At 44.2% G+C, this 27,442-nt stretch overlaps 2 protein-coding genes across 6 annotated transcripts; both read right to left on the bottom strand.

Annotated features, from left to right (window-relative positions):
• Position 1: 1 nt before the first annotated feature.
• On the bottom strand, positions 2–14,389 carry TCP11L1 (t-complex 11 like 1). 5 transcript variants are annotated; one of them, XM_021527600.4, is made up of 10 exons: positions 14,152–14,389; positions 11,214–11,379; positions 8,982–9,114; positions 7,546–7,666; positions 6,673–6,893; positions 5,494–5,630; positions 4,879–5,069; positions 4,379–4,560; positions 3,579–3,751; positions 2–3,358 (listed from the first exon to the last, which is right to left on the bottom strand). In XM_021527600.4, exons 2-10 carry the CDS (start codon positions 11,365–11,367, stop codon positions 3,123–3,125), a joined length of 1,548 nt encoding a protein of 515 aa, XP_021383275.3. In that variant the 5' UTR covers positions 11,368–11,379; positions 14,152–14,389; the 3' UTR covers positions 2–3,122. The 5 variants fall into 5 exon arrangements, with proteins under 5 accessions (XP_021383275.3, XP_021383274.3, XP_021383273.3 ...); XM_021527599.3 differs by having other exon boundaries at positions 14,356–14,389; XM_021527598.4 differs by having other exon boundaries at positions 14,141–14,305.
• Positions 14,390–16,352: 1,963 nt separating this feature from the next.
• DEPDC7 (DEP domain containing 7) lies at positions 16,353–26,695 on the bottom strand. Its single transcript, XM_021527613.4, has 9 exons — positions 26,550–26,695; positions 23,838–24,225; positions 22,160–22,290; positions 21,107–21,296; positions 20,096–20,310; positions 18,717–18,859; positions 18,397–18,522; positions 16,828–16,906; positions 16,353–16,660 (listed from the first exon to the last, which is right to left on the bottom strand). Exons 1-9 carry the CDS (start codon positions 26,638–26,640, stop codon positions 16,443–16,445), a joined length of 1,581 nt encoding a protein of 526 aa, XP_021383288.2. The 5' UTR covers positions 26,641–26,695; the 3' UTR covers positions 16,353–16,442.
• Positions 26,696–27,442: the final 747 nt, after the last annotated feature.

Raw genomic sequence — 27,442 nt, 5'->3', positions numbered from 1 at the left:
ATCATGCCTCATTCTGGTTTTATTCAAACGCAACAAGGTATTTCTTATATATTACTCAGCCACTTCAAAAGCAATGCTAATTATACCATCACAGGAAATTGATCAGAGCATACATATTAGAATAGAGCTTGCTTTCCATTTTCTAGAGGATACAGCACACTTTGGCTTGTAATTCCAGGGCTGTTTGAAGAAGACAGCATTGTAAGACTAACTCAGTTCAGTGTGGGTGGTCCAGGAGCACTGGCTCACAGCCTGGTCCTGGATACCTGCACTGCTCTTCCACGTACATGTACAAAGCTAAATGTTAATAATCAGCTACATCAGCTTGTAATCAGCACTTGTGTTATCTTCAAACAAGCTAAAGAAACACTACGTGAGCTTTCCAAGCAGTTTCTATGCGTACTCCAGCTTTTAACTTGGAATTGGCTGTGATCAGATTGACTCTGCTAAGATCCTAAGAACCCCTTGGACCACAGGACTGTCAGAGCCTGGGGCAAATGAAATCCATTCCCACCCCAGCACAGCTGCCTGAGCCAGGGCTCCTCTCTGCCAGGGCAAGGGTGAAGCACCTGCACATGGAGATGGGGCTGGCCTCATCCTGGAACTTCTTCCTTGCTTTGCCACTCAATTGCAGCTCCCCGTTTCTTTTAGAGAGGATGTAGAGAAACTGTTTGTCAAACACTCTCGTTAAAATGCATAACCTGGGAGAGTCATTACCTTGCACTTGTGGGAATTTATTGCACTTCCTTTAGCTCTTTCCTGTTGAAAGGCCCCCAGCACCTGTGCCAGGAGCATTTGACCCTTCAGTGAAGGCCCTGGAGGTGAGAGTGGAGCCACAGGTGAGTACTGCACTCTGTTCCCTCATTCTAGGATCTTTCTGCTTAGGATCAAATCAATCTTGTGCGGAGAGCTGGGATCCCTGTGTGGCCCTGTGAGCAAAAGCATCACAGTGGCAGCACAGTCCCTGCTGCCGTGTCAGGAGCAGGCACTCCTGGGCCCTGAGCCCTGAATCCCAGCCCTGGAAGCAGCCGTCTATCTCCTCAGTTAGGATTTTATCTGCTGCTAAAGCAGTGCCCTGCACTCTGCCATCAGTCACACACCTTCCAAGGGCTTTTCTGTCTCACCATGATGTTCCTCCCCACACCCTCGAGCTCATCCTGTACCTCATCTAACTCTGTGCCTCTAAAGGCAGCTCCCATTTGAGAAAACTGGAAACAGCTGTACCTTGGCCATCTCTCTTGGTGCCAATTCCAGCAGTTTGGGCTCTGGTGGCTCCTTCAGCACAGGCTGAGGGAGCTGGTGCAGCTGCAGAGCTTTAGGCTGTGATGTGAGGCAGAGCCTGCTCTAACAGCACAGCCCAGCAAGCTGAGGCAGCTGCCTTGAGGACCTCTGTAGAATCCTTTGCTGATCCAAACAATGAAATAGACCCTATTCAGAACCCTTTTTTCCTGGCTAACTAACCTCATTGAGTTCTCAAAGAAGGATTCAAAGACAGACATTTTCACTTATCTGAGCTGATGAACTCTCACAGGGTTTTGCTGGGCTTTTCCCTTGGGGAAGGGGCTTTGTAATGAACAAGAAAAGATTTGGTTTAAAGTTGCTAATATAGAAAAAAAGGCCTTATTTCTTCCATCCCCCTCCGAAGTTGGTGCAGTTTTATCCACACTGACATTCAAAGGAAACTGGAAAGGGAAGCATCAAGAGTGGATCATAATCAAGTGTTTCTGCAAGTTCTGTTTGGCTGATTCCTAAATTAACCTGCCTGTTGGCAATACAAGGGCCCTTCATTTATTTATTTCACATACCTTGTTTTTTTTAAAGACAAGCACGTTCTGGTTTGGACAGCCTCATACTTGGGCCACTTACTTTGAGTAACTACAAACTTTGCTTTCATAAAACCATCAAATATTGATTACTGTAATACACAGTTGTGCTCAACCAGAGGAAAATTTCACTTACCTCCCAGCTGAGCCTGAGATTGCAATGTAAGATCACTGGGCTCTTCTCTATACAACATGTAGCTTATGAAATTCAAGACCTACAAATATTCTAAGTTTCAAGAACACATCTAGAAAGTGAAAAAAAATCTACTAAAATATTCCCTGTACATTCAAACTAACATCAAACCATTCACCTCTCACAGTACATTGAAATTACTTATACAGCCCACCATCTCTGCACATATTTCTGAATACATGATTGAATATGCAACCAAACCCTGTTGTTGTTTTTAAAAAGCCCAAAATTTTCAACCTAAAGTTTCACACACTTTAAATCCACCTTCTGCAAATGAGAATTTACTTTAAAATTAGTATTTCACCTAAAAAGGAGTAAATTACTAGCAAAAAAAAAAAAAAGGTAAGAAATGGCACTTTATCAAAACGTTTTAGCTCTGCCCTTTCTGAAATCTTTACAAGATATAAATACAGCTGCAATCTATAAGATTGCCACTTCTGGGAGTACTGTACATAGCAGAGGACAGTTACCCAATAACCAGAAAAGTTGCTACAAAAATAGATTGCAACATCTGCAGGTAAACATCAAAAAAATGCTATTAAAAATGCAGTAAAATACAGAAAAAACTAGTAAGCCTACTATACTCACCATAATGTTACAGAAAAGTGCTGCTTGGCTTGGTGTTTTGTCTGGTAAAGTTCTTCTTTAGAATTTTAGCTTTATTAATTCTTTAAAGTAAGATTTTTTTTATTTTTTTTTTTAAACCAAATCACCCCTTCTGGGAAGAACCATTGCTAATCAGCTCTGGATAAATTAAACTAAGTTCACTGTAAATTAAGAGTTAAATGCCCTGAAATGAGCCACTTAAATACAAAGTTTGGTTCTTAAACTTGCCCTACCTATCACCAGCTCAAAAATCTAAAAATTGCCACCAGAAGACTCCCATGATATCCCCTTCCCCAGGTTGCATAATTATATTAGAAATGCATCTCTCATCTTTTCCCTCAGAACCTTTTCTGCATCTCCTCTATTTCCCTCACCAGTCAGCACTCAAGGGTTAAAAGGAACCAGTATTTACACGGAAAGCTGTTTTCCTAGACAAATATTGGTACAAGTTTTATTTAATAGCTGACAATACTGTATTGGTAGCACACAGACTGGTTTTTTTATGATTCTTCTGACTTCCCTACAATTTGGGATTCTTCCTTAGTCAGTATTTTGCCAAGGACTGCATCATAGTAAGGGCTGAAGACCATTCTGTTGTAGGTGACAAGACGAATGTACTTGGCAGCAATCTCCTCCAGCTCCCTCTGAATGGGGCCTAATCCTCCAGGAATGGCAGGCAATGATTTCTGATGACTGGATGCAAGATAATTGTCCAGAAACTTTTGAATTCGAGAATCTGGAAAAAAAGGGGTTTGGTTTGTTTTCAAAAGAGATGGTGAATTAGAGACAGTGTAACCTCATGTAAAATGCAATAAGCCTGAATGTGGTCAGCAAGTTGGAAAGACAACATGGAAAAAACATGGAAACAATGTGGAAACAACAGGGAAAGAGGAGCCCTGCACATCCCCCAGCCCCAGTTCCACAGACAGGGAGAGCAGAGCACTCTGCAGACCTACCTATGAGCTTGCAGATGGAGTTCTCCGGGCTGGCCACTGCCTGGATCTGTCCCTTCAGCACAGCCTCCCTCTCAGCTGAGAACGGGGTGAAGCCATGCTGGGAAAGGCAGCTGTTCACTTCAGCACACACCTTCTCGCCCACGGTGGCCAGGGATTCCTTCAGGTTAAAGGAGCTAGAAAACATAAGGTATTAAAACATAACTGCATTAGTTACTCACTGTTTTCCAACTTTCTAAAAATAAACCATTCAATTAGAGTTGCCTTACTTATCAAATGTAGTGGAAAAAGCATAATGCAGATAAAGCCAATTATAAAGATTAATACAATTGTATATACATGAAAAATAAAGCTAAGATCTAAAGCAAGAAAGTAGGAGAACATTCAGGACTTCAAGGCTGAACAATCCACACACATAAGACCTGAGTTTCTGCCTGAGGACAGCTCTGACTAAATCAAAACCCACAGGTGTAAAGCAATCACTAAATCTGCAGGCAGCTTACTGTGCCACACTCAGGTTTTTGGGGAGCCTGGCCCAAGCTCTGAGCAGGGGCAGCTGCTGGCACCGTGAAAAGCACGCGCCGAAAAGAGCAGCTTGTATAAACCATGAATGAGCAGAGCAAGAAAAGACAGCTCTGTGTGAGTTAACTGAAGAAAAAATGTCAGCCTGGGCTCACAAAAAGCCCCCGTCATTTCCTCTGCATTTCCTGCAGTCCTCAGCCTTAAACTGGCTTAACCTGATCATTTCCCAGGGTGACAAGAGAGCTCCACGTGCCCCTGAGAGCAGGAGGTGCCATACTCACGGGAGATGCATTCCCGTCAGCAGCACCCTGACGATGGTTTTGATCCTCTCGGTGAATCCAGGCACATCGATGAGAGCTGGGCCTGCTGCACTGAACGTGACCAGCAGCACTGTCCCCACCACCACGAGCTGCTCCAGCTCCAGCTGCATCTCCAGGAAGCGTGTCTGGTCCATGAGCAGCGTCTGCAAGGAGGGAGGGAGCCAGCACAGCAGGGAGTCAGTCTGCAGGGCTGGCAGGGGACACTGGGGTGCAGCAGCAAAGGCACAGGGAACAGCAACCAGCAACAGGAGCACAGTGAAATCACTGGCTCCTCTTTCCCAGCTAAGCATGCTCCAGCACTGAAAGACAGGCACCTGTTAGAGCTGCCCCATCTCCCAATCAGAGATCAATGGTTTAGCTCTGTATGTGTTGCCAGGCTACAAATTCAAACAGCTTCTGCTGTGTCCTGGGAACAGAGGAGTGGAACAAAAACAGAACCAATTTTTCTGTTAAATGCCTACTTCTGGAAAAGGCTTGTTCACGTGATCCCACTTCAGAAGCTTCAGATAGGCCTGGTTTTGTACAGCAGTGAAGCACAAGGCAGAAGCTCCACCAGTGGCATCACTACAGTGGGGAGGCAACATTTCATGTCCCAGCTTTGCAAGATCATCTGCTGCTTCTTGCAACCACTTGGTGACAAAGTCCAAAGAATCTGGAAGAGCGGAGAAAAAAAATCTTGTTAAGAAAATTCCACAACCAGGTTTTTCCATTGATAATTTCCAAACAATCCCATTAGTTACTATGACTAATGCCCATGATATCAGGTATGACATGCATTTCATTTATTGCATCAAGCAGAACACCTAAAACAAAACCACACAGCTACAGGAAATCAGAGGTGAGATGATGCTAGGTAATCATGCCCTACACTGTACTGAAATTAAACTGAACATACCAAAGGCAGAACTATTGTTCTGGCAGATTTTTTCTAACCACAGTTTTGGGGCACAAGCTGTCATTTATCATAGGAATTCTAGAACTTATAAAAATATCTGAGTTCTTTTCATGATCTACAAGCAAAGACACGCAGTTTACTGGGAGGTCAGGGGGGAAGAAAGAAAGGAACAAAGTCATACTTGGCTGTTTCTCAAGAAACTCCTGAAACTTCTTTCTTTCATATTCAGCAGACTGCTGCATTAATTTTGGCCTAATACTACTGACAGCGAAGTTTGCCATATCCATTTTCATTAGGTCTAATACAGAGAAAATTGCTCTAAATAAACAAACAGAAAAAGTTATTCAAGGCTGCAGATGTTTCCGAGGTGCTGTTTACAAGATTTATTACAGGTTGTCTAAAGAAAGAGCAAAAACATGCATGGGAAACAGTAACAGCTTAACAACTTCAGAACATGAGACAGAGAAAGCTGGAACAAGCATGTACATGCATGCATGTGCCTCTTCCAAGTGGGAAACAAATCCTACTCTCCTGTAAAAAAGCCTCCATGGAATTAACTTCACTAGCTCCATAGATTTTATCTCCCAGGATGTGCAGTATTGTATATGAAAAGACATCTGGGTTTCCAAGCTTGCAGGCCATGGCTGTTGAAAGCCTGGAAAGCCAACCCCAGTGGGAAGTGAATAATCAGACCCGAGGGGCAAAAAAGAAAAAACAAACAAACAAACACCAAAATAAAACACCTTAATTTCAAAGCAACCTAATTCCTGCTGGCAGTATTTCTGCCAAGTCAATCCTGAACTCCTGGAAGCTTTTCAAATTAGAAAACAGCAAGGTTAATGAAGCTTCTCTCAACTATTGAGACCTTGAGCTGTTCCACTGAGAACATGGTGACAAAGCAGAAGCCTGGATGCTCTCAGATGTGGAACACATACTCCCTTTGGAACAGACAGGGAATTACACAGGGACTGGGGTGAAGACAGCTCAGACTGGGAGGAAAGGACAAACTGGTGGGAAAAGAGCAATGCTTTTCCCCAAACCCTTGTGTGCCTTTTTCATCTTCTGCTGTTGACATTAAATTCTGATAAAAACTGACTATTCATCAGCTACCTTGCAGCTTATTTGCATTTGACATTTAAGCAAATGTCCTTCAGTGACATGCAGGAGCCAGACAAATACTCCAACTCACTAGATCAGAGATGGTCCTTGATAATGACTCCTGGAGCATCTCTCCCCTTCACACCCACAGCTACATCCTTTTCCCTATCACTCTTTTCTTTCTAGGAGTCTTAAGCTGCCCCCTCCAGTTCTAAAATTATTTAAGAGACTCTGAACATGACTAACAAATACATTTCAGTACCTGAAAAGAGGAACTATTTCATTAATATCTTTCAGTTTCTTAATGTCTTCATCTCGAGCTGGAGCACAGAGAGTCCCCATCATCCCAATAACAAATTTGACCAACTTAGAAATGTCAAGGGCCCCATTCTCTGCCTCCTGTTTTATCAAATCCAGGTCAAGAACTTCTGTAATCTGGCTTCTCAGTCTAGTATGACCAGGCAATAAGAAAGACAGAAGACTCTGAAATAGAAAGTGAACAGTGCATTAGTTCTACATCAAAGACTACAAGGATCCAAGCAGAATTATAGAATCATAGAATGGTTTGGGTCAGGAGAGATCTTAAAGATCACCTGGTTCCAAACTCCTGCCACAGGCAGAGTCACCTCCAACTAAACCAGTTTGCTTAATGCCCCATCAACCAGGGCTTGAACACTACCAAGGATTCTTATCTAATCAACTAAATAATTAAATTTCCCTTTTTGTTTGTTGTTTTTTTTTTTAACCAACCACCCACCAACTCCAAGTGTTCCACCTGTGTGATACTGAAATTACTAAGTGGTAAATCCTCTGTGGCACAGATCATAATTCAGACTGGTGTGCTTGGTTTCATCAGCCCAGTGTTGGAGCATCTCACTGATTCCATACCTAATACCAGTGCCATAACATGAAGGAAGCTTGGAATTATGGAACTGGTATTGCTTACCTGTTAAATCACCTTACATGGTTTTGCATTTGGTTTTATATTCAAATTTCTCCTCCTGGATTATACAGCTTGTGTATGTTCACAGGAATGAAAAAGAACAAGAGGATTTTTTATGAAAAGCCAAACTCCAACCACTTCTGTTCATTCATATCAAATTCAATCATTTCCCTTCATATCAGATCATCTTACCTCTTTAATTTCTCCCAAAAGCTTAATTGCGTGATCATATGTCGGGGGGTCTTCCTTTAGCTGAGCTTCCAGACAATCCCAGAAAGCTTTATGCACAATATCTCTGACTTTCTTCTCTAAGCTGTGAATAAACATGTTATAAGGAATGATACTGGTTTCTGCACCACCTTACAGATAACCTGCAGCTCCTGAAGCACAGCATGTAATAATATGAATATAATGCAATAGTAACTATATGATGATTAACAGAGATCCATCATTTAAAATTACCCAGAAAAGCAAGAAAAACTGGACACAGGATTTGGAATGGTTTATGTCTTAATACAAGATTACACACCAGCAAAAGCGGCTACAAAGTAAAACCCTTCAAAGTATTTATCACGTGCTACATCTAGAAAACTGGACCAAAACAAAAATGGCAAAAATTAAATTTTGTCTTCAAAAGACAAGTATTCATGTTCCTTTTAAAGGCCCCACTAAGTAAAATCAATTCCACTAATAAAATTCAGTAGCAAACCTAAAAGAAATGAAGTAACTTCCCTGACACAAAATCTTCTGTTTCACTACCTAAGTATTGCACCTACTCTGAGGTAAGGGCCCAGATCAGTTTGTATACAAAAAATAAATGAATTCCACTGTTTCAGTACCAATTCCTATCTCAAAATACTCTGAGATAAGGGCCCAGATCAGTTTGTATGCAAAAAATAAAGGAATTCCACTGCTTCAGTACCAATTCCTATCTCAAAATACCGACAGTTCCTGTTCACACCAGGTCTAAGTTCAGCAGTGGCCCCAGTGGGGACCAAGTTCCCTCCATGAAATATGTACCCCCTTCCCCAAATCAAGCCAGGAAGCTGTCAGCCACACCTCACTGTGTGTGTGAGAGAGAGGAACAGAGGATGGAGCTTCCTCTGCTCTCCCTCTCCCCTCTCAGCAGGGCACACAATTACTGCAGACTCACACAGAGAAGGAAAGGCTTCGAACTTGAAAGGAGCAAGGACTAACCTAATAAAACACAGGAATCTCTTCCCAAAATACCCCTGAAGAAACAGACAGGAAAAGCTAAAATAATCAGTTTCCTCTTACTCCCACAGGCAATGAAAGCTTCAAAATTGCTAAAAGCATTACCTACATCTGCAGCCAGACTGGGGTACTGGGAAGGCTGCAGCCTCTGAGTCCTGGGACAAGGGGACACAACAGAAACCACAGCACTCTGGGGTTTGCACCACACATCTCCAATTAATCCAAGAGGTTCTCCTTTCACACACACATATCTTGGGAAGCAGAACTTCATAGTTACCACCGTCTTCTATTCTTTCCTACCTCCTCCCAGGCACTGCCAGACAAGGCACCAGCCAGAGCCTTTACCTGAACCCCCAGAGCTGCTCTGCAGCTCTACAAACACAATTTTATTTAGTATTTGGCACCAACCTTACCTGTGTTCTGGCAATTCAGCTGGTTTTATCTGGAAGTCTCCATTCACCACAATTTCATGTGCCAGTGCCATGTTGGTGACTCCCTTTGCTGTCTCCATGAGCTCTTCTATGGACACAGGCCGAGAGGGACTAGCTGTAACACCAATTACACTGTCAGACAGCTCTCAACAAAAGCCTGCAGAAAGAGTCTTTTGGACACTTTCCACCTTATTGATAGTACTCAGGGTCAAATGACAGCATCAGCTGAAGATTCTTCTCCTTTCCCATTCTGTGGATGACGCATGTTTGGAGTACTTCAAAAAAACAAGGAGTGAATCCCAGTGGATATTCTGGGCTCAGCAGTCAATTGCTTCTATCAAGCTCTTTTAAAACCCATCTCCAAACAACCCCCACACAAACCAATACTTCTTTAGGATGGTTTAATAGCACCTTGGCATCTTTCTCTACACTGTAGAAGGAAATAATTACAAACAGCAACATTTTCACCATACCACTTCCACAAGTATTGTGCATATTGCCATTTCAGTTTTACATTTTTCAAGGAAGTGATTTCATCATTAAAGCAGTCAACAAAGAATTGCCATCACTGTTAAGCAGCAGCACACCAGTAGCTAATTATTCTCACTACTTCCAATGCAAATGGCACTCCTCCAAACTCTTTTTTTCCCCCAGAGGCCATCACCCAAACAACAGAGGACAGCAGCAGCAGCAGTGGCACTACCAATGCTTGAGAGCTGTTCCCCTGGCAGGCATTTGGGACTGACCAGGATGGGCCAGCAGCCTCAAACTGGGCTCTAGGTTAGTGACAGGGTTGGTGCCCTGATGGATCCATTCCATTCTCTAGTTCATTCACTTCAGCTACAGCCCAGGCACAGGAGCAACACATTAATCCCAAAAGTGAAAGAAACCAAGCAGGGATCTTCATAGCTGGGTTCCCTGAGAAATGTTTCAGGCAAACTAGGACCATCTCATTTGATAATCCATGTTGATTGGACTTAAGTAATTACACTGAAAAGGTCTTTCAAAGGGAAGTGTCCACTACTTGTCTGCCATGCAGAGCTCTTCTGAGTTCATACAGTTGAGGTCCAATGTGCTCGTTTTTCATTAATATGTTGCTCTTTCCATGCAGCCCTCCTAAACCCTAATTTCCTTCTGCCTGGAGCTTAACTTGGCAGAGTGACTCTGGGAACACAGCAAGGATTGATATTCTGAGAAGAAGCAGCACGCAGCAAAGTTCACAGCGCTCTTGTCTGAGTGCCAAATGACTTCAGCACTGGCGGCTCTAAGAGCAAAGACTCTTTCACTGGCCAAAGATTGCTCCTAAATCATATCATTTCATTCTCATACCTGCTCTCTTACATGAGGGCAGGGCTTGAGACCAAACCACCTCTTTGTGGTGCACTGCTAGACTGTGCCATGATTTTTACTTCCCCATGTTCAAAGCCTCTCTCCATACAAACACCCATTTCCTACCAGGCATCCAGCAAGGCATGGGAACAGAAACTCCCTCAGAACATCTCTGAGTAACACGACACTGAACACAAGAAAAAAATAAAAAGAATGCAACAAACAAAATGTTACTCCCTACAGAAATCTGTAACTCTGAGCAATTCTGCTTCTTTGAACTGAATCTCTGGAGCCAGAAAACTTCCCTTTGGTTTTATCTACAGATTTGCCAGAAATACTGGCTCCCATATTACATCCAGACCTTCATGTTAAAAGCAGAATGGCAAAGAAAAATATGCCTTGGAAAAAATATGCAGTCCTGTTTATATGGAAGTAGTATTAGGATTAAATACAAAACTTTCCATCTATCTTGTGAGGGGGCTGACAGGACATCCCTTTGTTGATAACAGCCTTTTCTGCCTTGCAGTAGGAACAGAGCAATGCAGAAGGTTCAGCTGATAAGGTAAACAGCAGAGTCAGTTTAGCTGGAACACACTGGGGTGGTGTTCATACATTCCAAGAGCACCAACACACCAGGATATTTAGTATACATGTGATCATTGTGTACAATTAAGAAAATGTGCATACTGTGTGTACAATTAGGAAAATAAAAAGAAAACAGGGAGAAAAGTGTTACAGTTTCAAGGCATAACATCAAGAGTCACACTGTGTTTAATTGCAAGACACTCAAACTTGCACAGAACGCTATAAAACACTATGACTGCTCCAACAACAATTAGAGAATTGGCTATTTTTTGCTGTATTTCATAAAGCAGTTTTGCTTACACTTTGGTGTATCATCTCTGTGTGACCCTGGAGCACTCTGTCGTATTCTTTTTCGAACAGACTGATCCGAGTTCTCCAAGTTCTCCTCCTCATCATCTTCCAAACCACTCAACTTTTCGTCACTTGCATTTAGCTTGTCAGGATTCTGAGACATTTTCAGTTGGTTCTTTACAAAAAGAAAAAATATGAAAAAGGGAATGAATAAGCATTTTCTGACATGACTGAGGGGGTAAACATCACCAGAAGTCCTCTTGATTAAGAGAAAAAATTAAGAATGAAAGAATTCCTAAGAGGAGTTGTATGATGTCATCCCTATAATGGCAGGGGACCTGGATTCAGTGACTCACTTCCCATCTTTCACAAAATGGGATGCTTTCAACACAGCTAGCATTTATTTAATCTGCAGTCCTAGTCAGTTCTCAAAAATTTCAAACTGTTCCCTTGCCATAATGATACAGATGAGAGAAAAAGACACTGTTTTTGCTCCTAGCACTGCTTTTAAGAGAGTGGCAAAAAACACCTTCAGAACAATGTCACAAACATGTTTTACAAAAGATTATGAGACAATTCCTTACTACACAGCAATAAATCTTCTTGTTATATTCTATAACATATTCCTGAACTATGGTCTGCCCCAACTTAAAAACTTCCCTCTGAGCCAAAAGCATTAAGAAACAGCAGAAGAACTAGAGAGAAATTAATATAAAATTCTGTTCCCATATTTTCATTACATTCAAGAGTCCTGATTTATGCACAAAATATCACAGTTGTTTGTGTTTTTTAATTAAGACAGTAAAGAACAGTTACAGTAATTAAAATCCTGGTTTATTAGACATTACATATTAAAGGATATTTATATCACATTGCAGACACCTGCAGGGTACCCAAAATTACACTGAAAAAATTGCCAGTAGAAAACCAAGTCTCATTTGGTTCCTTCACTTACTTCATTCTCAGATTTCCCTATCAAGAATGTAATTTCTAAATCCACCATTGAAAACTATCACACAGGAAGCTGCTGCTCAGGCTTTAATTTTACAGGAATCTCTTTGAGAGCATGTGATGTATCTAAATTAAATAACTTAGATGTTCTGTGAAGTGAGAGCCCAGAATGGTCTGCTTTCAAAAATAAAAGAAAGCTCCTGGAAAAACAACAACTTCCTCTTCCCCCTAGTATCCCACCATCTCCACTTTCACATTTTGAAAGAAATCAAGTTATTAGCATGAGAGGCACCTCACAGCTACTAAGAGAAAATACAACTACACTGAAGAGGATGTAGCAGAAGCAAGCAACAGTGAAGAAATATAAAATACAGCACTGATATTTATTTTCATACAACAGATGTAATAACTAACCCTGCTCTACCAGTGCTTAAATTGATTGCACAGTGTGATTCCTCAGGACAGCTGGAAAGCTCAGGGCATGTAAGGAACAGTTCTGCTCTACAGCAATGACTCAGGATCATCATCTTGCTTGATGCCTGAGAGACAACAGCATGCAACACTTGCCCACAGCACTGTGTCATTTCTATTTTAGAGGAGAAAGCAGCATGAAAAGCTTGGGACGAATAACACAGGAGAACACCCTCAGCACACAGGCATCAGCAGAGGTACTGTTAGACTCGCTCCACCTCCAGATGGAGGATGAGAAGCTCTGTTAATAAAGGGGCTGTTCACAGAGAAGAGCATAGCAACCATTCCAATATAAAATATAAAACAGGACTGGTTAAAGAGAGAGAGAAACCTGTTGTTGAATTTGGCTAGGATAAAAGCATTATCACAGAGGCTTCCGCACTCATTCCAGACTAGATGGTTGTTCTTCTCATCCATTCTCTTCCACCAAGCATCCTCCTGAAGTCAAATCTGAACCACAAAGATGACTCCACTAAGCCCCACTTAAGTCTTTAATGCACACAACAATTCCTAGTACCTTGCAATCTCTCGCTGCACTTTATCCTCACCACCCTGAGAAAAGCAGAGAAATATAATAAACCTCACTTACAGAGGGGAAACTGAGGTTTGAGTTCAGTTACTTGAGGACGCGCAGAAGATAAATGACAGGGACAAGACCATCAGTCTGATGATTCCTAGCCCCAGCTTTGCCCAGCAGGTCATCATTCCTACCACGCAGACTACACCCTAAAGTGTTGCCTTCCATAAAATAACAGTTCAAGAGCTACAGTCTCAAACCCAGCCCAAGTTTCATTTCATTACCATTTGTTTTACAAAAATCCTATTTCAGCTATGGAGGGCAGGTATTAAAACTCCTGGGCCTTTCTACCAAATGACTGTTCAGCAGATGAGGTAAACAAGCACACTTGTTGGTTTAGTTGTTTTTCTGATGGATTACTGCTATTATTGCCAGAACACATCTAGAACATATCCTCTTTCCACTGAGTAAATAAGCTTGACAATACCTCTTCCAGAAGCATGACCGTCACCCCTCCTTTCACAGAAACAATTCCAGCTCTTAACAGAGCAAAGTCTACTTGACACTTTCCTCGCATTTATTTTTAACGAGAACAGAAACGCAAGAGGAAAATGCAACAAAATTAAAATCTAAACAAAACATTTTCCAACAGCTTCTCTTCATTACAGGTCATCAAACTGCGTGATGGGCAGCAGCACGAAACAACCTGCCCCGCGCTGCGCTGGAAGGAGGCCGGAGCAGCAGCAGCCCCTCGCTCGCAGCGCTGCCCCAGCGTGTCCCACGGCGCTGGCGGCTGCCCTGAGCTCCGGCCCAACACTCCCGGCTGCCTTTCCCCGGGCACAACTCCGCTCCTCCCCGTGTCCCCACAACCCCCTTTCCCTGCATCCCAGCAGCAGGCAAGCCGCGGCCCGTCCCCCCCATCAGAAGGGATGCCGTGCAATTCCGCCCTTCCCTCGGCCGCCCGTTCCGTGTGAGGCCCTGCCAGCTCCATCCGCACCAGCGGCTCACCCGGCCCCGGCCCCTTCCCCGCGGGCCCGGCAGCAGCGCCGCCGCTCCGGCCGCATTTCCCCTCCGCACGGCCCGGGAGCTCGGGGCCCACCAGCGGGCTGAGGGGGAGAACGAGCCCGGGGGCCGCGGCTGGCCGGCCGAACGGGGCGAGCTGAGCCCGCCCGGCCCCGCCGCCGCCCTCCGCCCCGGGCCGCCCCGCCTTACCGCGCCCGGCGCCGCCGCGGCCGCCGGCTCGGACGGGCCCGGCCCCGCCCGCGGCCGCGGAGCGCGGCTGGGCCGGCGCCGCTCCCCGGCGCGGGGCGGGCCGCGGCGGCTCCGGGGCGGGGCCGGCCCGGCTCGGCCCGCGGCCGACGGGTCCCGGCCCCGGGGCACGGCCGGCGGGGAGCGCGGCCCGGCCCCGGCAGGGCGCCCCGCGGCCGGGCACGGGTGGGTGGATGGATGGATGGATGGATGGATGGATGGATGGATGGATGGATGGATGGATGGATGGATGGATGGATGGATGGATGGATGGATGGATGGATGGATGGATGGATGGATGGATGGATCGGGGTCTGCCCCATCACACAGCGCTGGTTCAGATCAACCAGGGAGCGCGGTCCTGGATCGCCCTTGCTGTCCTTAGGCACCTTACACAGGTCACAGTGCACCGCCAGTTCCTCCAAAGAGGGATCTGGGATTCCCGCAATCACCCTAAAAGAGGAGGAGGCGCTGCCCCTGCCTCGTGCCCGCCTTCGAGCGCCAGGCCCGCGGCTCTCGGGGCAGGACCTGGCACTGCCCGGGCCGTGCCCGCAGGGAACAGCTCCGTTCCCGGGCACGAATCGCATCCTCCTAACCCAGGTGTTACAGCAGGCAGGAGGCAGAAAGGGAAAATACTTCTGCTGAAGAGCAAACCAATCCAACACCATCATTAACTTAGGATTTCCACTCCCAGATCTTAAACTATGAGCTAAGACAATTTTTCTGAGGAAGTGCATTCATAATAAAAACCTTTCCTTTAAAACTATGAACTATAACTACTATAAAGGCGTATGCTTCCCTGCTAGCTTTCAGAAACTGATCGTTTTTAGAAGTCCTTTCTAATTAAACTAGAAGGTTTTTACATTTTTGTCCTCTATCTCCCATCAGGACACAGTAAAACATTGTCCCGTTGCACAGCAAGTCCTTCAGCTCCATTTCAGAGAAACTCTCTGGCCCCTGGCAGCAGACACTGGTAATCACTGAAGCATTAGCTAGTGAGACATGAGTCTGACACAGGATTGTGCTTTTTAAGAACAGCTCACCACATGTGACTGTAACAGTTATTACTATTTTGTTATCATAATTAAATTAGCTTTTGCTCCTAAATAAAAGAACAGAGCTCAACACTTTAAATGGAACAAAATTTGGTTGGTATTTTTTTTCCAACAGCAGCTGTAATGAAGTTTTGGTGACATCATTCCAAAGATAACTCCACAAGAGTCACAATTAGATGTCTGATTATGTAATATATACATAAATATATATTATTGGAGTAGCCTGAGTTGCAAATCTTGGTATTTCTACTATAGACCAGACATGAATAAGAAATGCCACAAGAAAAGCCAAAGGCCCTTTCTTTGCTCCAGCATTTTTCTAATTACAGCTGGTGCCATCAGTACAAGTTACAGACAGAGCAAAACCCTGCAGGGATGAAGATAACCAGCCACTAACAGTACATCCTGTGGCAACCAAAGCCAGACTGACTTCAAAATCCAGACTGACTTTACCACCCCAGGAGAGCAAATTCCTCAATATGGTGTCATTTGAGCTTAAAACAGCACAATAGTGTCACACACATAGGTTAGTTAGCTGGCAAGCCTGAAGAAAAGCTGTGCAGTATCAAGCAGAATATGTTTTTCAAGCTCTCTCCAGCACACAGCAAGCCAAAGATCAATGTTATGTGATAGTCACATAATCCAAGGCAAATTAGGAAATAAAAAAAAAGCATAAAATTCAGTGATGGAGCAAAAGGTGCCAAAGAGATTTCATTCGTGGTGTCTTCCCTCTCAGTGATTTTGAGACTCAAATTGAGGGACTCAACTTCAATAGAGGGAGTACTTGGCTTCTGGGGAAGTACTATTTTGGTCCTATAGCAATTAAGAATGAGAAAAGCTAACCTATAAATACAGGTTAAACTCAGGTACTGTTTGCTTTGGTAATAATTGCATAAATTCCATCAGTTTCCACAAAATAATTTTATTAGGCAGATACATGAATATAAAAGATTTACAAATATATTAGTGTTTTCACTGCTGGGGTATACAAAGCAATCAATATTTACACATATTAGTAACTCTGTCTCCAAAATACTGCATAAAAATACTTGGATTACTACTATGAAACTGATCTAGCAGCCTCTTCCTCTCTTTGTCAGAGAGCTTTGCATCTTCATCAATAGCTTTTAGTAGAGATAATAGCTCATCTCTCGTGGTCTTCTCTGTGTTGGAGCGATACTCTCTTTCATCAAGCTTTTGGCAAAAGGTAAAACCTGAAAGGAAAGGGGAGACGTTGAGAGGATTATCACCACACTCCACCCACCCTCGAGATTCCAGGGACCCATCCTCCTTTAGCTCACAGTGTTACAACCTTTTTTTGCATCAGGCATTTCTCCTTTTGGGGCACGGCAAGATTGCAAAGCTCAGTGTGCAGAGTTACCTGGTATCTTGCTGGGATCCTGCCCTTTCTGCAGGGCCAGCAGTTTGTTGCTGACCATTTTGTGCAGGGCCCCTGGGATCTGGAACAGAAAGAGAGGACAATTGTCGTGGTTTGACATGGAAAAAAAAAAATTTTCTAGAAGGAAGAGGTCAATTAAGATATTGACCAATTGAAGATAGACACGCCTCTAAGAACACAGGGGTTAAAAGCAGAATTCCCAAAAAAACTCACTCTCTTTAGTTCCAATCAGCACGCAGTGCTGTGCTCTCCCCTGCCCAGCCCGTGGCTGGGGAAGGCACATGGCCTGACTGAGGTAGGCCAAAGAGTAGAAAGACTAGAACCACTCTAGCCCCTGCAGATAGGAAAGTAGAAGAAATCCAAAATGTCTCCATTCCCCCCCAGAATTTCTCTCCCAAGAGGGAGAGAGAAAAAACCAGCAGCCGTTTATCAGCAATTCCACCGTAAAGAAGGAGGAGCGGGGGAGCCGCAAGGTGCCCAGTCGTGTGGGAGCTGGAGTCTGGGCATCGAGTCATCCCTGGGAATTCAAACTTTTAACCCTTCCCTAAAAAATAAAAGCTTTATAAATTTTTCTTTCCCCTCCTCAGTTTAAAAAAGAGGAAAAGAGACACCTTAGACCCTGAGATATTAAAAGAAAAAATTCTAGATGGGAGGGGGACAAGGAGTAGCTTTTAGCTAAACTCTTCAGTGTTAGCCACAAACTAAACCAATCTTCTTCTTCAAAAGAAAATATATTTTAAAAAGATGCCAGTAAGTCAAGAAACCTACTTCAGCTAAGAAAAAACAGAAGTAAAGAGAAAAAAAGTTAAAGAGTTTATAGTAGTGCCCCCTTGTCCTCAATAGAAAAAAAAAGAAAAGAAAATCTCTGTTCTTAGACTCTCAGCCCCCCAAAAAAAAATAAAAAATAAGGAGAACTGTAATCCCAAACAATAAAAAAACTAAAATGTTGTTTTCTCCCCTCTTGGCAGGGCTTCCTTAAAAAAAAAAAAAATCCTAAAAGCAATCTGTCCATCCATACATTAATAATAAAAGCACTGTACATAAAAAAAAAAAAAGAGTCACCATAGCAAACTTTTCTCCGGGCGGTGCCATGTGTAACATAGAAACACAAAATATAGAACTGTGTTTTCTTAAAAGGTCTATAACACAAAATAAACTCTGTTCCCTCGAAAGGCTGAATATCAATTATCTAAAAAATAAAAAGCTAATTAAAGTCCAGATCGTGTCTCACTATAGTTTATTAAAGTTAAGCAGAAAGAAGAATGCTTTTACAAAATTTCCATTTTAATCTTTGTGTTCTTTATTTTCCTTTTTCCTTTCTTTTTTTTCCTCTTATAATAGTAACTTAATAAAGTTTTTTTTCCTGTTAAGCCTACTTTACTCTGTTCTCAATTCCACTTCACAACATTCAATAAAAAAGTTACATTTTCATAGAGGCACTAGCATTGTGCCAATGTCAAACCATAACAACAATGCAACAGCATCTTAGAGAAGGCAGCTCTTCACCAGCAGACCAGATAAACAAAGCCTTGCCCCTTTTCTAGCCCTTACCTTTAACACATCTCTCTGGTTGTCCACAAGGAACAAGATCAGGAGGTCAGTTTTCCCTCTGGATAGGTTTTTATTGTTGATAATAGCCTTAGAGAATGTCCTTTTCACAACCATCCTGTTGTCACTCTGTAGAACAAAGGGATATAATGACCAGAAGAGGAGAGTTAGTCTCCCCCATTGAGAAGGGCATCACCTTTGTTCTTCCGAGACATTGTTTTTCCTGTAGTCACAAATTTAAACCACAGTGGTGTTTTCTGACCAGTACCGGGGACCTCTGGATTTCAGAAAGAGTAAAACAGCTGTTAAGAATGCAGATTTACCTCCTTCTGTAGCTTGAGCTCAGACTGATGTGCTGCAACAGCCATGAAGTACAGTAGTCTCCTGAACTCCTCCCTGACTTGGCTGTCTAGGAGCTTCAAATAGAGCTGAACAGCTTCTAAAGATTGCTCCATCTTCCCATTCACTGGGGAGAGAGAAAGGGATCTACTGAACATTTATTTATTTCAATAAATAACTGTTTCTTTAAATAAATAAATATTTATTTAAATAGTTAAACAAATAAATATTTATTTAAATATACAAACATACATTTATTTATTTAAATAATGTTAAATAAATGTTACCATAAAACACCTAAATTAGCCACTGAAGAGATGCCCATCTCTTTAAAGAGAACCAGCCAAACACAGCAATCCATTCTCAGAAAAACTTTTCCCAGGTTGAGGAGAGCTGCTTGCAGAGTCTCTCACAACATCCCACACACAAGCCTTCAGCCTGGCATTAAAGCTCCCTTGTAATTAAGTTCAATTACAGTTCAGCCATCTTAAAGGGGATGAGAAATACTGAAAAGGGAAAATGGCACTATAAAAAAAAAAAAAAAAAAAAGAATGGCCTCTGCTTGTGGTAATAAAGATCTCACAAAAACTGAGGCATATGTCCTAGATACATAGGCTAGTTGGATGAGTCAATTGCAAATTACTTTGTAGAACTTTGCTCAATTTTAATTTGCCTTACTATGCAGAGTAGCCATTTTAGAGTTGTGAATTGTTTAAATGAAGTAGGTTGTACTAATATCCTTTAGGAATAGTAACATTTAGTACAGAGGAAGAATGGGATATAAATGCAAAGTATTCCAGTTAGCATGGAACAAGGAGAATAATCAAGGCAGAGAACTTATGAAATATAAGGAGATCTGGGATAAAATGTTGAGAACTAAAATATCAAAAGCTTTCTAAAATGTTGTCCAAACAAAATTTAAGAAACAAGAAGAAAAAAGAAAAAGTTGTCAATGGGGTACCAAGCATCCACACAGCTTTCTGTTTAGCTCTTACAGCCTAATATTTACTATTAGGCTATGTTCATATTTCATTTCCCATGGATACCTGACTTACATGGATACCAGCTAGGACCAAATTATAGCATTCTGGTTTCACAGCCGTTCTACATAGACCTGAACAATTACAGAACTGCACACAGTAAGAACAAAAATGCCAATGAACAGTCTTTATGACTAGAAATTTAAAGAGCTCCAACCATACATAAACCCCCCCCAAAAAAAACAAAAAATCAAAAAGCCCACCAAAACCCAACAAAAATCCACTTGTAGAAGTCAGCTTTTAATCTCGGCTCCTGAGGTAAATCCTCAGTTTCTTAGTACATATCTCACATGAGCATTGGAGCACAGCTCTATTTTACTTACCCAATAGTTCTGCAATTCCTAAATGAATTTCAGATGCATGGCTTAAGAGTGGCTCCTTTTTTTGGCTGTAGTATCTCCCAATGTTTTCAAACAGCAGCAGTTTCCAGGAATCTGCTTTGTCTGGCTGATCAGGCAGGTTCCTGCTAATATCCACCACCATATGATCAGGAAGATATTCCAAGCAATCAATTGCTGCCGAGAGCCACTCGTCTGTCCTGGAAGACACAGGGGTTTGGGTTTGTACCTTTTTACTTGTGGGTGCCCTTCAGAGCTGGCTGCAATGCTTTCCACAGAGAGCAGGCAGACTGGTTCCTCCATCACAGTGAAAACTGCATGTGTAGGCACTAAAACCACCCATTAGAAAGTCACACACACACACAAGACACTTCACCTGACACACTCGCATAGATCACAGTCATAAGCCTCTTTGTTATGTATTTAATCAAGATGAAAAATTCGTAACCCACAAGTAAACAGTTCCAAGAAGTAAAACCCAAAGTCAATCATGTCCTCTACTGTTAGATAAGGACACAATCATTGCTAGATAAACAGAAACATGAACCTTGATCTGATTCAGACTGGTACAAGTTTTTCAAAGAATGTTTTTAACTCTATGCACAGTTTCAAGCTCAGCATTCTTAGCTCTTTTAATACTGTAGGAGGAACTAAACTAGTTCCTCAAAAGCGATGTCTCTAGGAAAAACTTCCATGATGGTTATAAAACCTCTAGTTTTCTCTCAATGTAGCAAAAAAATTTCTCCTCTGAATATCATCCACTATTGTCATTGCATTAAAAACCAATCCCAGTGCTCAGAAGACATTCTCACTAAGTAATTGTTATTTACCAGTTTTTCCAGTCAAGTCCAACAGGGAAAAAAGTGTCAGCTCACATTATTTCTGCAGGACTGAGACGGTTGTATTTTCTACATCCCCCAAAGACCAACTGTGCTTTACATTCGCCTGAGAGCAGAAAGTTGTTCAGAGCTGCAGAGGACAGCAATGATTACTTACTGCGAGTCACTGAAAGCCTTGAGGATCTCTCTGTCCAGGTAGTTGCTGGTGATGACATATCCAGCTGCCTTCCTGGGCTCTGGCAGCTGAGGTCTGATCTCCTGGTGCTCCAGTAGAGACTCCAGGAGAGGGAGGTCCACCAGCTGCAGCAGGCGAGCAATTGTTTGTTCTTGCCATACTTCATTAATAACTGGGAAGGGTGGATACACAAAGCACTCAGCATGAGCAAAAACCGATCACAAAGAAGGTCTCTCCCCATCAGGCCTAACCTAACAGATTGATTTTACCGAAGCAGAGACTTGCAGTAGCAAAGCATGCAGCTCTTATCAGCTTGAAGTGCCTTTTATCACCACAAAAAGGCAAGAATTACCCATTTGTTTAGTTAACTGCAAGTGCGGGAGAACTGCTTTTTGGGTAAGTCTGAAGTGCCCTACACTCTTTGTGCTCTAATTTGCAAACAATCTTTGTTCTAGATAAGGGATGAAAAAAAATGCAACAGTGACACTCTCCTTATCACAGTTTCCTTGATTATTTCATATGATGGAAAACGCAGTTTCTAGGATGCATTAGCACTTTTAAGCAAAGGAAAAAACGCGTTAGATCACAGTTTGGTCTGAAAGACAAGCCATGAATTGTCAAGAATAGTTTCACACAATACTGAAGGAGTGCTGGATGTGCAGATATACAATTCACTTCTAGCCAACAGCAGACTACTTGCCCTGACTAAAACAAGCACACAAATAGTGCAAGTAACTGAGCATTATGAATATTTCTACCTCAAATCAAGCTCTATATGCTGGATATTCTTCTGAACAAAAGTCAACACCGATTTATTTCAATCAAGAGATAATGCCTCTTGTCTGATGAAATAAAAAGGCAAAAGGCAAGCTTGCAACAAATATAATTTGCCTTTTCATGACCTGGTGTTCAAGCCAAGATATGCTGAGTGTCAGTTTGCCTCCCTCTCCAACCTGAGGGGCACAAGTCTTTCCACTCCTGCAGATGTACCTCCCTTCCCCCACACACAAATGACTGTGACATTATTTGGCTCACCTCGACGGGACAAGCTGTCTGAGATGTTGACTTGATGGCTGCTTGCAGGCTTTAGACTTAGGTTTTCCCAAAGATCCTCCAAGCTTTCTGGTTTGAATTGAGTAGAGTAGAACAACGTGCCCTTCTCACATCTGAGATTAAAAACATTTTTATATATATCTATAACCATATATTTGGATAACCAAATAAATCATGGAACATACAGATGTGGGGAACTGTCCCAAGGTCAAACATTTTCCCCTGTATAGATATTTACACAATCCCCCTCATCTCCCCTGCCTGACCCTTCCTCAGTCCAAGTCACCCAGGAGAATGTATGATACCTTCAAAAATTATTTGCATGCAACAGAACCACTCCAACCACAAATTATTGTTCCTCCAAGCACAGCTGTATGATTTCAATTCCCACAGCTTCTTTGTTTTAGGGCACTGCACAATCTTTTTGATGCCCACTATCTCTGACGTGGATGTGACAAGCTGCAGGTATCAATAGAGCTGTTCCTTTCACTAAATGAAGAAATGTAACCTGATGGATCTGTGCCCTGCCCAGAAGAAAAACACCTTCACTCTACACTAATAAAACATGAATAATCCTGTTTAATGACTGTTTGTTCAACATATTCTAAGTCTTACTTTAAAAGCTCTTGTGATGGAAGTATTTTTAAATACCACATATACTTAAAGTGGTTTTAATTTCTCATGAATTCTCTTTTTAAATAAAGACTTGGGACAGTATGCTTTAGAACAAGAGCTAATGGGAGAGAGGGGAGAAGCAGGACAAAGGAAATATTTTTAATCTCTGTTCCTCTACTTTTTTATCAGGGTTGATGCATTCGAGTTCACATTTGCTACTCACATGAACACGTCAATCAAATAAAGCATTTCCATTTTGGGTCAATACTATTTATAATTTTGAAAATTATACATTAGCACATTGCTAAAACTACTGCATTAAATACAACCATGTAGTTTCTTGTAAGAATATGTCAGAGTAGGTGAAGAGATGAACACTGAACAAAAACTTTTTAAGGGAAGTTTTTTGGCAAAGTGGCATCTACACATTCTGCTTTGTTGGGTTTAGTTAATACCAGGGTTTTCTTTGCCCACTTCTAAAGGGACAGGGCAACAAAACCTCACCATTGCACTTCCCTCTGGTTCTAGGATGGAGCGCAATAGCGTAACAGAAGAACAGCCGGCTACCCTGCCTGGGAACAAGTCATATTTGCATAAAGAAACAGCTAAAAAAAGAGCTAAATTGGAAGTGTAGTGAAGTGAAGACGGTGAAAGAAGAAAACATTTTTTCCTTAGAAATTGCATGGATCACTGGTTTATGCCAGAGCTAGATGTGCAGTGACTAGAGATTGCCCTGTTGCTTTAGCCTGTTCGATACACCTGAATTCCAGCTGGTTATATTGATTTAGATCAGTATGTAAATGCACTTAATTTCTACCCTCTCACCTCCCTCCCCCAAGGCGAGGTGATTACAGAGAAAACAAGTAACCATGTAGGCTATGTGGTTTACTCTCTTCAAATTGCTCTTTCCTACCTGTCTTCCACCCACATCTTCACAAACATCTATGCAGTGTCTATTTTTTTTGTACAAGTTATCTTTTCTCTCCTCCACAACACATAGTATTTTTCTCTTGTAAAAAATTTCACTTCACCTCCACGTACTAACCTCTGTGGGGTACACTGCTGGTAATCTTTCTCAAGCTCTGGCTGGTTCGAGGCGTTTGTGAATCTGTAGAGGCTGCTGCTGCTGTCCTCAAACACGGAGCGTTTGTCTTTGCCAAAGACCCTCGTCGAGACAGCCTCAAACACTTTGTAATCCATCAGCGCTTGGCACACGCGCACCACCTTAGCCCGGGAAATATCCACGTCCCCAAAATACTTGTTCTGCAGCAGATGGGCAAAGACAACATCCACCGCATCCGAGCCAATGAAGCAGTCGTGGTAGCACTTCAGGTTCTGGCGGCGCTTCTTCACTTCCACTTGAGTTTGGAGCGCGCTGATAATGCTGCTCCAGACGAAGGTGGCTCCAAACGGCTTCTGCGCCAAGCTGAAGCCTGAGGACACAGACAAAGCCTGAATTCATGCTGCAGCCACAAAGGACAGCCCCCTTTCTGGCTTCTAGCTTTCATCAACCTCCTAAGGATTTAAAAACCTTTGAGACTTCAACTTTGGCTCGGGTTGCTCAGGCATTAACGCTTTGTTACTTCCTCAGCAAGTCTGCCTGCTCTGCGCCACTGTCTCCCTCTCTCTCTGGTGGTGGTTCCACTCGCTACACCAGCCTAAAGCTTTGCAACGAGGAGTTCCTGTTTTGTCAGCCTCTCATTTTGTCCTTTTGTGTGTCCCTCAGTCACCTAATGGTTACCCTTGCAGAACCACTGCTAAGCACACAAGTCCACAGCCACAAGCCAGCTGCACGCACTCCTAACACCCCAGTTCCTCATTAACGCTACCAGAGCGACGCAGCTGGGCAGGCAAGAGGGAAGCAGGGATGAAGAGAAGCCTCAGAACCCTGTGTGCTACAGGACTGTGCACACAGACAAGCTGCCTAACAGCAGTGCTTAGCACAGCACTAAGGAGTCCATGGAGATGCCATCCACTCCACACCGATCCCACCAGACAGCCCTTGGCCACCACGGCTCCAGAGGAGACCTCAGCTCTGTCACCCAGCGCCACTTCCGTGAGCCAGTCCATCTTCCCTCCCCCAGTGAAACCACTGAACTATTACTCATTTACCAGTCTGATTAGAACAAAATGCCAGCAGCCAACAGTTTGACCTGAGGCTACACTCAGCCTCCACAAGGACTCAAAAAAACATGAAGTTTGCAGGTGGCACCTAACTGTAAAGAGCTGCAGCCACCAGAGAGGCTAGAATTAGAACATGTTTTTCAGTAAGTCAGATGAATAATTTACTAAGAGTGAAAGCAGAGGAAGAAGACAGAAATCAAAAGCTCAAAGACAAAATATGGAAGGAAGAGTTGGCAGCAATCCTACAGAAAGCCAGCTGGGATTGTGACAGACCTCAAACCAAATGAATTAACAGTGCGATACAGTGTTTGAAAAAAACAACATGCAACTCCTACTGGAACATATTACCATGAGCATTTTCCACAGAGATGCAGGAGGTGGTTTTTTCTACTCTGTTTAGTCTGAAGTAGCTTTAGTTAGAGAGTTGTATTCCAATTTAGGGCACCAATCAGTTTTCAGCTGCAAGAAAGCCCAGAAATTGGCAAATAAGCAAGGGGAAAAGGAAAGGTAGAGGAGCAGTGAAGACTGGGAAGAGGGAGAGAAAACAAGGAACACAACACTTTTGAAGACACCAGAACTCCAGAAAGACAGCAACAGTTGTCTTTCTGAAAAGATTCATGCCATGGGAATAAAAACAAAACAAAACAAGAAAAGCAAAGCTGCTTTTTAATACAGAGCATTGAACCAGCCAAGGTAGCAATCTCCCAGAACATCCAGTTTCCAAAGCTTCAAAACTACAAGATGGACAAGGTACACAGCTGCTGACACTTTAACCTCAAAAGTACAAGATGGACAAGGTATACAACTGCTGATACTTTAACCTGATGACACCTTCAGGAAGGCAGAACAAACACAACAAACACAGAATACGCTTCCAGCCCTACATTCCAATAGCCAGCTACTCTCTTTGGGAGGGAAAGAGTCCCAAACCCGACACCACCAAACATACAACAACGCTGGTTCCTGTCGCTAGAACAAACACCAACACGTACAACCTGCAGCGCTTTAATTACTACTCACGGCCTTTTCAGCGCTTCCTTTATACACACAGAGCCTTCGCATCTTTTCTGAGAGAAGCGGCGTTAAGTGTGGCATTAAGACAAGCCGTTTGCACAAGGTTAAGGCGCTCAAGGCAGGGAAAGAAAAAGAGCAAAACCAGCCCGCAGCGAGCGCCCTTCCAGCGCTTACGCTGCGCTACCGAGGCACCTGCTCCCAGCCCGCGCTGGGGTGACGGAGCTGCCCAAGCCCCCCTGGCAGCCAGCCCCCGCAGCTCCGCGGGCCGGGCCGGGCAGGGCACGGCAGGGCAGGACAGGGCACGACAGGACAGGGCACGGCAGGACAGGACAGGACAGGGATCCCCGGCGCTGCCGCCCGGCCGGAGCCGCCGCTGCCGCCGGCGGAGCGGGCGCGCAGCCGGGACGCGATCCCCGGCGGCAGCGGCTCCCGGCGGCGGAGCGCGGCCAAGTTTTGGACGTCCCAGAACCGGGAAAGGCGCCGAGCGCAGCTGCCGCCGCCGGGAACCCGCATCCCGCAGCCGGCAGAGCCGTCCCTCCGATCCCGGGCTGCGGGCAGCGCGTTCCTCCCGCTCCCGCTCCCCGTCCCGCTCCCCGGTGCCCCCGGGGCTCGGCCGTACCCGGCGGCCTGGCGGCGGGGCTGCAGACCGCGCTGAGGCTCAGAGCCGCCGCCTTCTCCCGCACCGCGGCCATGGCGAGGCCGCTCCGCATCTGCCGCGCCGGGCGCGCCCGCGGCTCTCGGGGCCCGCGGGGGCGGAGCGGCCGCGCCCCCGCCCCTGGGCGGTGCCCGGGCCGGGGCAGGAGGGGCAGCGGCCGCCCCGGCGCCGCCCGAGCGCCGCTTCGCTCCCGGGACGGTGGCCCGGGCTGGAAGGGCGCTCTGGGACCGCCCGGTCTAGTCCCCCTGCCGAGGTCACCCGGAGCAGGTGGCACAGGAACGCGTTCGGGTGCCTTTGGAACGTCTGCTCCAGTGTGCTGCCACCTTCAGTGGAAAGAAGCTCTTCCTCGTACCGAGGTGGAACTTCTGATGTTTTAGCTTATGGCCAGTGCTCCTCATCCAGTCGCTGGGCACAACCAAAAAGAGCCTGGCACCATCCTCTTGTCACCTGGCTTTGAGATGTTTATGCGCATCGATGAGATCCCCTCTCAGTGTTCTCTTCTCCAGACTGAGCAGGCCCAGCTCCTGCAGTCTCTCCTCTTGAGAGAGATGCTCCACACCCCTGACCATCTTTGTGACCTTCTGCTGGGCCCTCTCTGGTAGTTCCATGTCTGTTTTGTACTGAGGAGCCCAGAACTGGATGCAGGACTCCAGATAAGACTGGCAGTATCGTAGGAAAGTGGCTGCTGTGAGAAGGGTGGAAGTGCTGCACAGAACTGGTGCTACAGGCCAGGGGCTGAGTGTGAGAGCACCACTGGTCCTGGATGGGGAACTGTGCTCAGAGAGCAGCCCTGACACTTCCTGCAGCATGGGAGCACCACCTGCCCTCCTGGCAGCAGGACAAGTGTCCCTGGTGAC

Source organism: Lonchura striata, chromosome 5, assembly GCF_050655825.1.
Source record: "Lonchura striata isolate lonStrDom1 chromosome 5, ASM5065582v1, whole genome shotgun sequence".
Taxonomy (NCBI): domain Eukaryota; kingdom Metazoa; phylum Chordata; class Aves; order Passeriformes; family Estrildidae; genus Lonchura; species Lonchura striata.
The sequence above is the reverse complement of the archived record's forward strand: the minus strand, read 5'-3'. Positions and strand labels throughout refer to the sequence as shown.

What these genes read in the sequence shown, in the direction of transcription:
- TCP11L1 (XM_021527600.4), bottom strand. Translation starts at nt 11,367, where the DNA reads ATGTCTCAGAATCCTGACAAGCTAAATGCAAGTGACGAAAAGTTGAGT. An exon ending in GTTTCTTGAGAAACAGCCAA is followed by an intron (nt 5,070 to 5,493) that starts GTATGACTTTGT and finishes CCGCTCTTCCAG; the next exon opens with ATTCTTTGGACTTTGTCACC. An exon ending in TGAACAAGCCTTTTCCAGAA is followed by an intron (nt 4,561 to 4,878) that starts GTAGGCATTTAA and finishes CCCTCCTTGCAG; the next exon opens with ACGCTGCTCATGGACCAGAC.
- DEPDC7 (XM_021527613.4), bottom strand. Translation starts at nt 26,640, where the DNA reads ATGCGGAGCGGCCTCGCCATGGCCGCGGTGCGGGAGAAGGCGGCGGCT. An exon ending in AAGGCTTTCAGTGACTCGCA is followed by an intron (nt 20,311 to 21,106) that starts GTAAGTAATCAT and finishes TGTGTCTTCCAG; the next exon opens with GACAGACGAGTGGCTCTCGG. An exon ending in AGGAATTGCAGAACTATTGG is followed by an intron (nt 18,860 to 20,095) that starts GTAAGTAAAATA and finishes CTCTCTCCCCAG; the next exon opens with TGAATGGGAAGATGGAGCAA.